General features: G+C 44.3%; 1 protein-coding gene across 10 annotated transcripts in view; it reads left to right on the top strand.

Moving 5' to 3' along the window:
• ELAVL2 (ELAV like RNA binding protein 2) overlaps positions 1 to 16,752 on the top strand; it is a 163,304-nt gene that overhangs the window by 22,395 nt on the left and 124,157 nt on the right. For 2 of the 10 annotated variants that reach the window (XM_036082681.2, XM_036082673.2), the window contains exon 1: positions 2,166 to 2,707. The exons of 1 other annotated variant lie outside the window; for it this stretch is intronic. Coding sequence is in view for 2 of the 9 variants with exons in the window: in XM_036082669.2 (XP_035938562.1) it covers positions 7,656 to 7,726 (71 nt within the window). In the remaining 7 variants the exon portion in view is untranslated. Of the gene's footprint in view, positions 1 to 2,165; positions 2,708 to 5,770; positions 5,865 to 6,814; positions 7,036 to 7,289; positions 7,429 to 7,644; positions 7,727 to 16,752 lie in introns of those variants that run through there. 7 more of the 10 variants (XM_036082676.2, XM_036082675.2, XM_036082674.2 and 4 more) reach the window with 7 other exon arrangements.

The following is a 16,752-nucleotide window of genomic DNA, read 5'->3' as shown; positions in this document are numbered from 1 at the left end:
TACCACACCCAGCTTTCTTTATCCACCTTCCCCCTTTTGGAAAATATACCACCTTAATCTGCAAATTCTTGTGGAAACAAACACACATCAAAAAATAAAATGAAGTATTATTTTCCATCCAGTTAGAAGATACTTATATAATTGTAAGTTAATGGTAAAGATTTTCTACAGAGTGCTGAGAATATTATATGAATACATGCAACTAATTCAATATTATGAGCATGTTAACAAGGAGAAAAGACAATTCACTTCATAAATAAGTCTGCATAAACAGTATTATATTTTTATTTAAGTTGTATTTATTACTTTAAGAGTTACTTCTTTGTACTGACCTGGGGGTGAGGGGAGGGGTTGAAGGAAGATGATAACAAACACAGTCTTCCAACTGTTTATTCATACAGTGTTTAATCTATTTTAGGTGAAGTGGAGTCTTTCTGTCTTTTCCCTTGACTTGTCCTTCCCTCAGCCCCTTCACTCCATTTCCTCAAACTGCTTTTCTTTCTTCCCATGAGTTCCACCCAGGTCTAGAGAATAGCTTTAAGTTGAAATTAGGACCCCAGTCTTGTTATATAAAAAGTGTGGCTCGGGATTAGGACATGGTAATTATAAATGATAAGATAACAATGCTAATTATAAGCTAACATATAGATTCAGGCCTCCTTTTCCAACCCCCTGTTATTGTCATGCAAAGTAATAGAACTTAAACATATTATATGGGCTATACGGGGAGATAAACAGGTCTTCTGTTCTTTGTCATTAATCATTTATCCACACTCAAGGACATTCTCAAGGAACTCTGAATTACTTCACCCCTCACTTTGTAGTCACTTTGCTTTGTGACTATCTGTCCCTTTCCTTCCATCCCATTCTGACCTCCTCCAATCTCTAACTCTTAACCTGTGCCTCCTTTTTCTGAATTTTCAAAGATAGCCACTAGTAGTAAACAGGTAAAGGAATTCCTTTTAGAAAGGCATGAGCATCTAGAGAAGATATGTTACACTGTGTAAGAAACATAAGTACTATCTAGGAAGTTGGCACTGTCAAGATTAAAAGAAGAAATTCAGGCTGAAAAAGAACCTAGGTCAAGCTGATTGTCTCTATTTATACATCAAGTCGATCCTGAGGACCCCGCTCTCACTTGGAGGAAGAAATAAATACCATGCACAAAACTATACTTCAGTCTCTTGAATGTTATTAAAATATGGTATTTAATAAAGTAGTCTTCATCTATAAAGCAGAAGCATTGACAGCACTTGGTCTTCTGGTTAAACTTTCTAAATCCTCAGAGAAAGAACCCAGATAAAGGTTCGACTGATCTTTACTGTCAGCAATACATGTGTGGTCCAAGAACTGTACCGCCAGCAAATACAGAGGAGTGGCTTGTTCTAATTTTATATACAGATGCTCTTTTTGAGTCACCATATACCTCAAAGTGAAGGACCTTAGCTCTGTGCAGTACCTCCTTTCCTGACAGGATGTTTATCCTACACTTTTCTAATATGAAATGAAAGCTAATTCAAACCGTGCAGCTTTATTTGAAAGCATTTCTGAATTCATTCTTATCCTAAAAGGATGCTTTAAAAAATAAACAAGAGAGCTGCAATATGCATATATTAAAATAGAGAAAGACATAAAATTGCTTAATATCTAATACAGAATACTGGAACACAAATCGAAAAAGGCATGCGGGCAAGTAATGGATGTACATTCATCCCTTTCACTCAGATCAAAGAGAGGGAGCTCTCAATGACTCATACATACCGGACAGAGTTTAATGTTATAAAGAAACGTGCCTTAGATGCGGCAGTGATGGCAAGGAAAATGAATCTTTCGGAAGCAGAAAGATTTAAAAGGAAAGAAGATCATGCCATATCGCAAACTCTGATACTACAGTTCCAACCCTCCCACGTTGCTCTTTCCATCTCTTTTTGCTTCTTGCATTTCCCTTCGCCGCCTGTGTTAAGTGTGTACCTCCCCGCACAACTTACCTTGAAACGGGACTCCATTGAGCTCTTGAGAGTGACACAAGCATCTAGCCAATCGTATCAAGCGTGCTCGCCCGGGCGGCCTCAATGGAAGCATCTAGACCAATCCGGGTCCCGGGGAGATGAGCATGTTACGTTGTGGCGCCACTCGGCGTATACTTCCGCGCGTGCTGCCCGGGATAGGAGCCTGGCAGAGCAGCTGCACACACGGCAGTGCGGAGGCAGAGAAGGGGTTGGTGATACGGTGCTATAAATCTGTGGTCCAGTCCACCTCCCTTTTAAGACGTCCTCCCCCCCTTATTTCTGTTCTCAGTTAGAGATGCAGCAGCTTACTCCTGTAGCGACCTACTAAAAAGCAACAAGGAGAAAGACATCGTCTTTTTGAAAAAACGTTCTTTCGTCTCTTTTCTTTGTTCCTTCGTTTGTTTTTCTTGCCCCTTTTTGTTTAGTTGAACGGCAATAGGAGGGTAGTCTCTCCGTCTTTTTAAACTCTCTTTTTTAAGTTCCCCCTCCCCTTTCATATTTTTTTTTTTCGCCATTTCTTTTAGCGTTGGACTTTGGGGTCGAAAACATTTCTTTTTATTTGCTTCTTTTAAGCCGAGCACAGTTTAGGTTTCGTGTTGTCTTAAGAGAACTATCCAGCAGCTTCTTGCTCATCCTTATTGGGAGAACTGCACCGTTACTTTAAAAACACACATACACAAAAACCTTAAGGGAGAAAGGTAAGTTTCGGTTTGGTTTCTTTAATCATTAGTTGCAGCGATGCGCTGGCAAACCCAGAAAACCTGTAAGTGAGCGGAATACAGAATATGAAGTTAATTGCACATGTTTGTCTCATTTCAAAGCTACTGCTCTGCTTTTTAATTCTAGAGAGCTAGACTAAAAGACAGTGGACGCATGCTTGTCGTACTCAATTTTCGCAAATGTCAATGGCAGAAACTTAAGTGGTAAATGTGGCTAGAGTAGAGCAGGGGTACAATGGGAGTCTAGGTGTTGAGTGAGCTACGGGATTGAGGTTGGAAGTTCATTTCGTGGGAAGAGAGGGATAACTTGGGTTTTGGGGGATGCATGCCTCTACTTTCGCACAGTAACCAAAGGATTGGAGAGGCTTTAATACCACTGAGGAGAATCAGAAGCCTGGACTTGGAGATTAGACCAGCGAAAACCCCACACTTAATTGCATTAACCAGATAACATGTGCTGGGGAGATGGGATTGCCAGATGGAATTTAGATGCTGCACCAGGCTGCTAGTTGTAGTTGACTGAAAAAGTACATGCCGCCTGAGGGCTAGGGCTGGGCTGGGGCTAGGGTGGGTAGAAGCTGTCAAAACTCATCATTGCTAGGTGTGCGGGCTCTAATTCATGGGCGCCAATTACCGTGATTCTTTTTTAAAAGAAGGTAGCCAATTTAGGGCCGAATTCTTAAGCCTGTACCGGATATGAGATTCCCTTTGTTCAGAAAAGCGTAAATAAGATCCTTGGAGCTGTGTCTGTGGAGTGGCGGCTGCCTGGGAGCCTTGCTGTGCTGGGCGCTGGGAAGTGGATTGCAAGCCCTGTCCTTGGTCCTACGCGGCTGACTTCGCCTTCGGGGCGAGGGGGAACCCCTTCGCAGCCGTGAGGATTCACAGCCACCCCAAGGAGCCAACTCCGCTACGTTGCCCTCACCCCTTTTCTTACCCCCCCCCCGAATAGCTATTGTTAAACTGACGCCGGGAGAAAGATGGTTGGGGGTGAGACGCTGGGCAGACACATGCTTCATTTTAACTTTTGTGATTTCTCGGGGTTTGGGAGAAACCAGCTGGCTTTCTGCTGCGGAAAAAGAGAAATCAGGGTAGATATGGGAAAGGGGGGAGGATGTTCGCTGGGCGGGGAGGACTGAGAGGGTGGTGGTGGCGGTGAACGAGGTGCTGCCTTTGCCTAAGAGAAGTTTAAATTATTGGCACGAGGGGGTGTGGGTGAGTGTGCGTGAGAGCGCCGGTGTGGTGCTTGACACGGAGAGAATGGGGAAAAGGTACAAAACCGGCCGGGGGTTGTTAATTTCACCCTGCTCTCCACCCCACCCACCCTCCCCGGTCTAAAAGCCAACTTGCGGCCAGCCTCCAGACTCGACTCTGCCATCTCTGGGGCGGTGGGGTCTGGGGATAGCAAGGTGGCAGTGCCCTGTACGGGAGCTCCGCGGCGAATAGGACCTCGCGTGGCCATTGTTGCTTAATTTATGCCCAGCACGTTGCTACGTACCCACCTATTTCACGTCTCTAAAGAATTAATATGAGAGCTATACAACTGTGGCAAATTGGAGGTTGGATACGTTCCCCGTTTGCCATTTTCAAGTACGGGTTAGCGAAACTGATGTCGAGACTGGGTATTTTCTCTTGTAATTGCCAGCTGCAGATCTGGCTTTATTGTGGCCAGAGTGAGAGCAATAGTCAACCATTTAGTATTTACTTTTAACACTCTTGGGATGGGATGAATGTCTCTTACTTCCTCCCCGAAATGCACGGGTTCTTTCCCCGCCCCCACTCATAAACACTCTTGTTGGTTAAGAGTGTTTATTGGTTAAGATTTTAAACCTTTAGCCCTTCCCCACATCTCTATTTATATATATACATATACATGTCGAGACTGGGTATTTTCTTTATACATGTATATATACATATACATGTATATATGTATATGTATATATATAAATACCCATCCTCTGGATGTTGGGAATAGGAGGGAGATGGAGATGGTTTATTTCTTAGGCCTACACTGCAACCTATAAAATGCAAGCTTAAAGTTAGGGGGGGGGAGTAGAGTACAGAGCAGACAATAGTAACCGAATAAATTATTTTCCTAATTGGAAATAAGTTCCTAAAGGTCAAGAAAAAAGTGCATGTTTTAGGGGTGGTAGAGTAGAAAAGCTGTTTGGGCCTGTAAGACTTCCTTCGTAAAATGGCTTCTTAAATGGGACATCTGAAAGGTTGGTCAGAATCTGAACAAATAAGTCTGCAAACCCAGAAAATGTTGACTGTTTAAAAGTCGCTTTTTGGAGGATTTAAAAAAGTAACTATCTCTCAGTTATTATTGTCATTCCCTGAGTCTGTCTGTCTTACACCAATCACTCCTGGGTTCTTCTTCCCTCTTTTAACCAAGTGCTTAGGCACCCCATTTTAACCTGTTCTGGAGTTCTCCAAGAAAAACTACGTTTGCAGGTCGAAGTGGATTGGAAGACTTGGGGAACTCTGTAGAGAGGTCTCCCGTAACTTGAAGAAGTCAGCTTCAGGAAGTAGGGCGTAGGGCATTCTAGGAGTTTTAGGCTTGGATTGGCAAATGTGGTAGGCCCATTTTTGCCTAACGTTTGGAAACAGGCATTTTTAGCAATCCCGCCTGCCTGGGATGGGAATATTATAATTAACTGTTTAGAGGGAGTTCAGAGAGGCGCAGGCGCTTTGAGCAGTTTTCCCAGTAACCCCGTACAAAGTCAATTAAGGTCATTTAATTGCTAATCGGATTTGGGGTGACAACAGAAATGCTGATATAGAATCAATTAGCTATTTCTGGTGTCCCCAGTCTGGGTCCCCCAAATTGAGGGGCGGATTGTCTCCATTTCGATTATGGTTAAACCGCTTACTTTACCACGCCTGATTTGACTTCGCCCAAGAGGGCAATTTTGCCTCCTCCACCCCCGCCCTGGGGTAAAGGAGTCCTTCCTCCATTCTCTCCTCACCCCAACCCCGCCCCGCCTATCGCGTGGGGGCGGGGAGCGCTGGGCGCCCTTAGCGGACCTTGCTGCATCAAACCCGCATCATGCCCTTGAAGCTGTAACCTCGGTCACGTTTTTGCGGCGACTCAGTCGCCCACTGCTCAGTTCCTTTCTCTTACCTCCTGCGATTTCAGGTAGGTATGACAGGTGATATTTTAAGTGCAGTTTTTAAGGGGGAAGGGTTAAAACAGAAGCCTTTGCAATGAAAACAACCACAACAACACGACAGGTGCTCTCGTAATTAAGCGGCTGAGCAGGTGTAAAAACGTGCTCCCACCGCGTGGCTCGGGGTCGATTTTGACTCCCAGTCGCGGGGCTGAGTCTGAGGACAGGCACAGGTTTTTCTGGGGAAAGGCGATTGAGCTGGGCGTGGGGGCGGGCCAAGGCTAAGCAGCGATGTGACGCCCCCCTCGGTGAAGAGTTGGCCATTTCGGGGCTAACGTGGGGGGCGTTGGAGGGGATGCGGCGAGCGGCAGGCTCTTGTATAGTCGAGTGCAGGATTTCCTACTTTGCGTTTGAAGCAGAGTATAGCACCCCGCACAGGTACTCGGGCTTATTTGAACGTCAGATTCCATCGAGAGAGGCAGAGAGGGGCAGCCAGGGCTAAGCCTTTAGTTTTCCGCCAAGGGACAGGACCCTTCGGCTGTGAAGTAGGGGGGAAAAGAGCCTTTTAACTGCTTGCAATATATATGTATGTACGTATGTGTATATATTTGATACACATATACATCAAAGTAACCCCGGCGCGAGTCGCTCTGGCTCCCAGTTAGCGCCCGGAACCTCGGGCTTTGCAAACTTGCACCTGGAATCTACCGCCTCTGGGCGCGCGACGCTCTCCGCACTGCCAGGGGATCCTGGTCCCAGAGCTTGCTCGGAATCGGAAGACGGGAGGGACCGAGCCGAGCGGCCGCAGCCAGACGTCCTCTCGCAGGCACCGACCCGCGGGCGGCCGGGCAGGGCACGCGCCGGCGGCAGCAGTCGCGGCGCCGCTAACTCGCCGCCGGCCCCGCCTCCTGGCGCTCTTCCAAGCAAGCCCCTCCTCCCCGCCCCGCTACAAACGGCGGGACCGCGGCGCCTGGGCGTCACTGAGGCAGCTGCCGGCCGGGTGAGGAGGCCGGTCGCCGGCGCGACGCGGGTAAGGCGGGGGTTTCGCCGGGTTCCAGTCCGCCTTCCCGCCTCCGGCAGGACTGGGAACGCCGCCGCCGCCACCGCCTCTACGCGGAGCCCGCCCGGAGCGACTCCTCCGCGGCCGTGCTGACGGCTGGCGGCGCGAGCCGTAGTAGCTGCAGCTCCGAGTCGTAGCAGGCAAGTGCGGGGGGTGTGGGAGTGGGGGCGGGGAGGGCGGGCACGCGGCGCCTGGCCTCGGGTCTGTTTTGGACGCCGAGGTGAGGGTTGTGCGCGGCGCCGCGGCGCCGAGCGGAGTCCGGCCTCCGCTCGGTGGGAGCCCTAGTCCGGCCTCGGGCGGGAACGCCGGTGGGGGTGGCGGAGGTTGTGCACGCGAAGTTCCTAGAGCTCGGCCCCTTGCGGCGGGAGTAGAGGGAATTGGGCGCCTCGGGAGGTGGCACCGCCCCTCCTGTGGGCACAAGCTGGTTGGGGGCGGCGGGAGCCGAGCGGGGCCAGTCGCGCCAGGCAGCGTGCTCAGGCCTGGACGTGCCCGGGTACGGCCGCGTGAAGCGCGAGAACTGCGCCGAGACGCAGGTGAGTGCTTTGAAGGGAAAGTGGGGGGAGGGGGTTTTTCTAGAAAAAGGGCAGGATTCTTGTGGCGGACTGGCAACCCCGCCTGTGGGAGGCTGTGTGCACTGGGTTCTCCAGTCGGATGGTGTCTGGTGGCGTGCCCACTTGGTAAGGCGCCGCCTCGCGCGTGGTCCTTGGAGCTCCTGGGGCGTCTGGAGACTTGGAGCGGCCACGCAGCGTGCGGAGGTGGCATGGGACTGGGAGCGGCCAGGGCAGAGCAAAGAGGATCCCCGGGGCCGCTCGCTCTCTTGCGCGGTATTAGGTGAGGCCGGGCGCAGCCGCGCGAGGTCGCAGCTCGCGGTGGCATCCTGGGTTTGCGCGCGAGCAGTGCGCTGGGCGGGAATCGCCGGGCGGGCCGGGCCGCCGGGCGAGGCGGACTCGGGGCTTTTGGCTTGCTCCGGTAGGTTGCGGCAGCTGCGCCTCCAGCTCGGCCGGGAGGGCCGGCCAGTTGCGGCCCCCGTGCACGGACGAGTGTGCGTGCACTGGTGCGATTGGTGGTCTCGCGGGGACCAACATCGGTTCACCAGCAGGTGCTCCTCCAGTGGTCTTGACAATGACCAGCAGGCAGTCTTTCCACAGCGTTGCCTTAAAAGCCTACTTGTTATCCTGGAGGGCCAGGGTGCAAAACCTTGTCTCTAGATGTGAGCTATGAGCAAGGAGTTGTAGCTGTCCAGATGGTCATTTAAAATAGTGTGCATTTAAAAAGATCATCTTTATGATAAAAATTTCATCTCCTGTCTTTATATTTTCTGAGAATGTGAGAAAGGAGGACTTGTTCCCGGATATCTCTTCTCTTTCATTCCCTCCCCAAAGAATGGTGCTTAGCAATGCTACATGAATATACCCCCGTCAAGGACAGAGTTTTTTGAAACTTAATTTTTTGGTGGATCCACCCATAATAATTCTGTCTTCATTAAAATGTCCCTCAGCCCCAAACTTAGGACAAGTAAGTCCATTTAAAACCACTCGAATACCAGTTGGGGTGTAATTTTTCCTTAAAAAATCAGTTTGAATTACTGGTTAGTTGCCCTTGAAGAGAATCTTCTCAAAAACGGTTTCCCCGGAGTCCTTTGAATTTTTCATTTGTGCTAAGCTCGCTCGCTCTTTGGAAGCTGACCTGGAGTCTCCATTTTGGTGAGCGGGTAGAAAAGCTTTCCTGGATCTACTTTCTCATCTAGATCTTTGGGTCTAGAAATGGTGACTGCTTGGCTGGATGGACTGGAACATCACTGCATTTGTTTTTGGGTTATTCTTTATGAGAGGTTTGTAGGAATATTGATTTAATATTGCTCAGGTGGGGTGTGTGTGCATACTTAGAGAAAGTTCCTTTGGAAATGGGGGAGGAAAGGGAAAGAAGGGACAAGAAGAAAACTTGTGTCTGGAAAGTAATGGCTGGGGTGAGGTAGGAAAAATTATGAAGAAACATTACATCCAATTTGATGTGATTCTTCTGCTCCCCCCCCCCCCCCCTTGAGAGAATGTTTTTGTGTTTGTGTGATCAAACTGGCCCCTTATTGCCTATTTGGGTAACTTGGTGCTGCCACCTTTCGGGGAATTAGGTTTTTTATTTACCCTTCAAAGACAGCCTGAGGCATTTAAGGCCCCCCATTTTCTCTGTCTTTAAGTGTTTCCTTCACTGTATAGCATTTGCTCTTAGGAATCAGGTCAGCTCTTTTAAGCTGTAGACACTGTTCCTATGGATGAAGAGAATTTTAGTTATAGGGTATGCGCCTGGAATAGCACAGGTAACCCCAAACTGGTAAGTGTAGGCCAGGCCTGTTATTTACTACTGAACCTTATTTTCTAGGCTAAGAATGCATGAGTTGTTAAGAGTTCCTTTTTTGGTTTTTGTTTTTTTGGGGGTTGGTTGGTTCTGGTTAATGCGTCTTCACCGGAGAAGCAAGGTCCTTCTTTGCCTGGGTTTTGCACTTTTAGTTACGACCTATCTCCTGGTGAGATATGGAACAACAAGGCTCTAAGTGACGTTTCTACTACCCCATTTCTTAATTCACCCTTTTGGATCTTTGTATACAGACAGATATTCCTGGCTGAATCCTTGTTACCGCTTCCAGCCCTTCTAGCCTTCTATGCTTTTCTGGTTGACTATAATTTTTAAAAATATTGCTTTTCATCCCCCCCCCCTTTTATTCTAGAAGCAAGTCCCAAGTTTTCTTTAAGGATACAACAAAGCCACCCAGAATACCCCGACTTCTAAACTGGGATCAACCTTTCTTTGATGGGGGGAAATGTTTTTTAAACCTGGGATACTTTTCAGACGGTAGCATGGCGCAAGAACACCACAGTGGCACATTACTCTTCGTGTTTTTTTTTTTCCCAAAGGACTGGATATTCCAAAATAGCATCTTAAGACTGACTTTACTGTTAACCTTTTTGATAGATTGGTCTGCATGGTTGGGTCAGTTCTTTTGCTCTCATTTGAAGTCTTACTAAAGCTACCATAACACATTCTTTTAATCACCTTTGTCACCAATAATGTTTGGAAATAAGGGAGACTAGAGACCCGTGGTACTTAGCCTGGTCAGGTTGTTGTTATTTTTTTGATGGCGTTGGGAAGGCTGTGTAGATGAGGTGGTATGGGGCCTGGGTGGTATGCCACCCTGTGGAAAACCAGCCCATAGCTGTCTACTGCAGCTCTTTCTTATTGTTTGGATATTCAGCTGGAAGGCCAATAATCACAGTAAGCTACCACATTTAAAGTTCAGTTTTGTTTTTAAGCATGAATACTTGGTTGGAAGCAGAACTGCTTTATGGGCATATAACCTATGCAGTCTTAACCGCTCCCCCTTGAAATTCTTAAATTTTTGAACAAGGAGACCCTCTACTTTCATTTTGCACCGGGATCCACAGATTATGTAATTTATCCTGGTTAGAGTCTTAATCGTTTGTTAATATTTTTAACTGCCAGTACTGCTGTTTTATGCTAATATATTGTAGAACCGTTTGAAGGCCTCATGCACTGGTGATGCCACACCCAACTCTTGAATTAACTCTATAGAGAACATTAGCCACACAGAATGTTCACTTGCTTTGGCCAGTTTTATTTTACAGATGTGGAAGTTTTCACTGGTTCTGGTTACTCACCGAACGCACGTGTTGTGTACTTTAATGCCAAACTCATTGTTTTATATGTTTCTAATTTGGTAAGAACATTTAAGTTCTATTTGATTTTTAGATACTAATTGGTTTGCAATCTTAGTTGATTTTTCTTCTTGATTTTAAGTAATATAAATCTGCTAAGCAGAAACAGAAGGTGCTTAAGCTTGAAAGGCAATACTTTAAGGCTTTTGTGTAATTAAAAGATACACAACATTTTATTATGGTTTAAATAGCGTTGGTAACTTTTGGAATCTGAACTAAAAATAGGAATTAGTATAGTAAAATCCTATGGCAGTTTTATGGAATATGTAGGGAACTTTTCACTAACAAGAAATAAACAGGTTTGGCTTTCAGCATGCATGATGCCTATCATAGTTTTAATTTTAGTAAGATCACAGGAGAATATTTTTTAAGAGAATATGACTTTCTATATCTCTAGCCTTCTATTTTGTATAAGACAAAAATGAAAGGCGACTCTTCCGTAACACTGTAGAAGGTGCATTCCTATAGACATCTTCCCCTTTAATACCAGTGCTACCTGTCCAGAGATTGGACTACATTAAAATACCTATTTCTGGTAAAGGTATTATTTTCTCACAGTTATAGGTTAGGTTTTGAATGCATCAATTTCATTGATACTCTTAACTGTATATTTCCCCTTTGAGTGTTGCTGAGTAGTTTTGAGTGATGACATACGGGTTTTCCTTGTAATAAATCTTCATACAGAAAAGGATGGGTACTTCGGGAAGGAGTGGGATAGGTAAAATAACCAAGGTCATAGGAATAGGTGGCAGGAGATTAAAACTGAACCAATTTGGAGGTTGCATTATTAATTGCAAGTAACTTTTTTTCTTTTTTTGAACTTGGACTTTTATAGAATTTGTGTGTTATTTCCATATCTGATTTCCACTATGTCGGTTTGACTGAAAATGTATGGCAAATAAGGTTTGACAGGCAAGACCCCCTTTCCTACTTTCAGAGATCATTTATTTGGGAAAAAAAAAAAAATTGACAGTTTTTCTCAATAGGCTTATTTATTGTGAGACAGTAAAATGATAGTTTTTGTTTTGTTTTAACATGTTGAGGGTTTTGCTTTAGATCAGATAAGTTTTGAACTCCTGGGTTGAGTATCTGTGTATTTTTTACCTTGTCTGTCTAATAGTGATAGATTCATAACACCTTTTCCTTTGATTTAAAGGAGTCAGTCTCCTAAAAAAGAAACGTATATTCTACATGACTAACTTTTCTTTTCCTACAGAATTTTTGTTGTAGGCTCTTCATTACCGGAGATGATTTCAGCAACTTTAAAGGTTGCATTAATAGAATATCACAAAAATCTGTATTTTCATAAATATCAAGCAGGTTAACATTTCAGTATGGGTTTTTATTTTATTTTGCTTTTAGTTAGCAGTAGTCGAACTCACTTCAAGCTTTATTAGACATTTTCTTGACTAGTTTTATTTCTTTGTGAGAATAGGGATTCTCAGCTTTCCTGTATCTTTGTTACGGAATTCCTGTAAAATTGAATATTCTTGTTAATATCAAGTTCTGAGTCTCTTTGAGCATCTGAAGAAAGCTGTGGGCCCTCTCTCCCTAGAGAAATGTACGTACACCGAAATTTCCATAGTTTACCATCTAGCCCTCAGGTTTCAAGAGGGTTAAAATAAGGTTCTGTTTGGGAAATAGGACTTCGAGTATTGGAGTTGTCCTCTATACTGGTGAGGGCAGGGGGAAGTCATTCAGATCAGTTCTTGTCTGCAGTAGCCTTAGCAATGTGGGCTTTTCATCGAAGGCAGACTCTAAGCTTCCTTGTCTCAGTTTGTTTTAAAATCCATTCTGATTTTGTAAACAAATATTACACATGTAAGGTCTTGTGAACACAGTGCTGCCAGTTTAGCTACTGAGTTGTCTTGCTTCGGTAAGTTTTGTCACTTTAGTTGAAATTCTTAATTTAGCAGAGCCAGGTGGAATATGCTATAGGCTGGAAGCCTGAAGTTTCCATTGTCTGGTCTTTGACTCAATTACTTATGTCCTTGGTTTCTTTTTTTTTTTTTTTTTTTAAGATTTTATTTATTTGACAGGGAGAGACACAGCGAGAGAGGGAACACAGCAGAGGGAGTGGGAGAGGGAGAAGCAGGCTTCCCGCCGAGCAGGGAGCCCGATGCGGAGCTCGATCCCAGGATCCTGGGAGACACTTAACGACTGAGCCACCCAGGCGCCCCTGTCCTTGGTTTCTTAACCTTTTTGAGTATAAAACCTTACCCTCCATATCTCAAGGATGAGGAGACGATGAGCATACTGAAGTATGAGATTTTTTTGGCAGTGGATTGACAATGTGTACTGAATTGGAAAAGTGGTAATCGGTGGTTCCCATTGATTAGTTTTATATATTTGGCCTTCATTGCGTTATTATGAACCATAATTTTTAGTGATTCTTTATAACATACCATCATATGCATATTTCTGCCATGGAGAAAGCGAAAATTCCCAAACTGCAGGGAGGTTTTGAGAGAATTGTGCCTTTGAACATTTCAGTATGGAAATAGGTATAAATATATCTATGATGGTGGGATTTGGAAGGGAAGTTTAAAATGCATTTTTTTCTGGAAAATATAAATAATGTTAAAAAATTACATGTGAAATTACGAGACTTTAGTCAGCTAACATTCCAGGAATATAAATGTCTTAATTTAAATATTCCATCTTTTTTTCAATGAGAAATCAGATTTTTAAATTTAAGCATTTAAATTAAAATAATCAGTCCGTATTTTCCTGATTTGAATTTTGTTTAATTTCTTATCAAGAATCTATTCCTGTACATCACAAGATGGAGTTTATATAGAAATACATTTTTTTTTCCTGCTTGTTTCAATACCCTCTCACCACCCTAAGTGAAAAGTTATTGATGGATGCCCTGTCAAGTAAGTTATTGGAAATTGTTCACTTGTTCAATATTTAAAGGATGTTTAACACTTTTTTATTCTTTGGGCGTTACGTGTGTATCAGAAGTACACGAGGTATTTCTCAAAGCAAATAAATCACCGTGTATTTGAAAATAAATTCAGTGAATTGGGTAAGGTTAGGAAAATATTCCTGGAACTGACTATACTTGGTCTTGAGTTCACTCTGAGCTACTTTTGAAAGTCAGTTTTTAAAAATCTCACAGATGTTGCTTCCCTACTGGAGGCACCTCTGGTGATAGGAGGATGGCCCACCATTATTGCAGAGCTAGCTAAGCTGTTTTACGTATACAAAGTTTATTATAGAGTGAGCAAGTTTTTATAACCCATCCCCGGGTAAGGTCTGTTTCCGTAGGAGTTTACTGAACACCGCTTTCTTTCCCTGAGGTGCTACTTACTGGTTGCTGGCTTATTTTGTTTAAACCCCTGGGGCCCTTTGTGGCCTATGGCTGTGGATGACTCATGGACCTTTCCCAAATACTAGGTCATCAGTGCTTTTGACTTTCATCATTCCCCACCATTGTCTCTGCAAGGAACTTGATCTACCCACAGCCTTCATCTTTTCTCTTCGACACCTCTGCGCTAGCCCTCTGTCCTTTAGTCAGCTGTCTATGCTTCTGAGCCCTGCAGTAGTTCTACCCCTAGCCTGGCGGTTCTGGGTCAGGTGCAGCCTAGGCACTTGTCCCTTCATTTTTTCATTTGGCTTGCACCTTTTCATTGGCTCTTAAGCATTTTGTTACATTTTACTCACTGAAGAATATCTTCTCATGCTGCTATTAGAGGGCAAAAAGGAGAAATGGGTATCCATGGACAAATAGTTTCTGCCGTTGGTCCCAAATGATGGCCAGAGGTTGCATATGGTCTGTAGTTGTTTCATTTGGCCTGAACCACTTTTTTTTTTTTTAAAGAATTTATTTGAGAGAGAGTGTGCGTGGGGGGGGGGTGGGGGCAAAGGGAGAGAATCTCCAGCTGACTCTGTGCTGAGCATAGAGCCTGACATGGGCCCAGTCCCACAACCCTGAGATCATGACCCCAGCAGAAAGCAATAGGCAGACGCCCAACCGACTGAGCCACCAGGTGCCACTGGCCTAAAACATATTTTTTTTAAAAAGTAGTGAAGTGTTGATTTAGGTGCTGGGAAATATCATATAAAGATCTAGAACCATATTTCATGGCTCTTGAAAAGTTGGAAGGGTGGAGCAACACGGGGCCCATATCTGTCAACTGCATCCTTCATATGGAGCGTGATTTGTTTCACTTCTGAATAAATTACTGCCTGGCCTTTGTTGGGTATTCGAGTTATGACTTTGTGACGGTTCCTAAGGCTATGGGAATTAAAAAGTTTACTCAAATATAAAGACAAAGGCAGGAGGGCTTAAGATTTCATATTCTTTTATGATTGTGTTTGTAAATATTTGAATTATGTTAGATCACTCCATATAATTTTAGATTTCTGTGGTCTCCTTTACCTCATTTAGAGAAGTCTCCTTTAATCTCTGGTCTAAAGAGACTTTATCCTTCCTTTACAAGATGTACTTCTAGCAGTTTATCTTACCTTTTCCCTCTCTTCCTGGGATTTTAGACCTGCCCCTACTGGGAGTGGGAATTTCTTCCTGCTGGTCACCTGCTTGTATTCATTCACATGCTTCGGGGTCAGCAGAAGTTGCCTTGGTACTGTGAAAACTAATAGGATGTTATGAGCTGTTTAAAAGAGGCCTGCGGCCCACCTGCTAACTGCATTGCTGATGGTGTCAGCTTAGAAAAGACATTCTCCCTTCAGATTGCTGGAAAAAAGAGCTGATAGTAGAGGTTACCAGGTGTGAGGTTTATGTGTGTTTGTCTCTCCTCTTTCCCCTGTTATTTTTTTCAGCCTTCAGCCTTTTCTGCCCTTCTCTAGAAACAGCAGGACAGCTTCAGCAAAGCTTTCTCCCATGTGTGCAGTACAGCAAGCTAATGCACCAGCAGAAGTGGAAAGAGGCTCCACGTATCATGTTTGGACCAATGCTGTAATTTTTTTTTTTTTTTTTTTTTAAACAATGAGGAAGGTGGATATTATTAATCTACTCCTGAGCATAATAGCACAACTTGAATAGCAGAGAGCAGCTTTAGCGTGTGTTAATGTCTAGTGAGATGAATGCAGATGAATGATAAGTAGGTAGAAAATGTCAGTGTAGAGCCTTCCTTTTGGTGACTTGATGCACTTAAATTTCTAGTTAACTTTTTGTTCAGCCTGGCAAACAGATACAAAGATCTGTTTGATCAACCTAGCACTGATGTGGCATGTGAGGAAAGAACAATGCCTATAAAGCCCTGCTTTCCTGGCAGCCACTTGAGGTAGGCCAGTCATAACGAGGAATTAGAATATGTCCCTGTATTGAACATCTTAGCAAAACCCTTCTGAAAAATAGGAGTGTAATGCTGGCAGTTTTAAAAATTGGTGCAGTCTCCAGCCCAGCCACTTTTTTTTTTTTCTATACTTGGGATGTGAGTAAAAGTATATGCTTATTTTAAAAACCTAATTTTGAAATAACTGTGTATATTGTTTTGAAAAAATTATAGGTGTATTCTGAACTTTTGTTTTTAAATGTCTTTTTTTTTTTCTTTTAAAGATTTTATTTATTTATTTGAGGGAGGGAGAGAGAGTGCGGGAGAGGGAGCTCGGGCAGGGGGAGGGGCAAAGGGAGAGGGAGAAGCAGACTCCCCGCTGAGCAGGGAGCACAATGTGGGGGTGGGAGGGATGTTCAATCCTGGGACCCTGGGATCATGACCTGAGCCAAAGGCAGACGCTTAACCGACTGAGCCACCCAAGCGCCCCTCTGAACTTATCTTTGAGAAGCACTTAAAGAGAAATCTTGGTACCAAGATTACCAGTCCTCTTCCTTGATTATATGATTCCTTTTAGATGAATATGTTGCTTATTTTAATGTGCCCTGGATCATCTAGTTGAGGGGCTCTTAGGGTGTCTTGGTTGTTGGTTTGGGTGAGGAATTAAGAATTGGGGGGAAAAAAGTATGTTTTATCTCCCTAAAGGTTGAAAATCATTGCGATGGAGCTTACTCCTATTTGGTAAGAAAGGCTTTGGTATAGGTGGGCTGTGGTTGACTTGGCATCTAGATTTTATCCAAATTCATCTAAAGTTTTTTTTACTTAAAGGATTTTAAAAAGTTTTCAAGTTTTTTGTGTTGGGACTGTGTTCAGAAGCCAGGAAGTT

The sequence above is a fragment of the Halichoerus grypus genome, chromosome 14 (genome assembly GCF_964656455.1).
Source record: "Halichoerus grypus chromosome 14, mHalGry1.hap1.1, whole genome shotgun sequence".
In the NCBI taxonomy this organism is placed as follows: domain Eukaryota; kingdom Metazoa; phylum Chordata; class Mammalia; order Carnivora; family Phocidae; genus Halichoerus; species Halichoerus grypus.
Note: the sequence above shows the minus strand (reverse complement) of the source record. Positions and strands in the feature narration are given on the sequence as shown.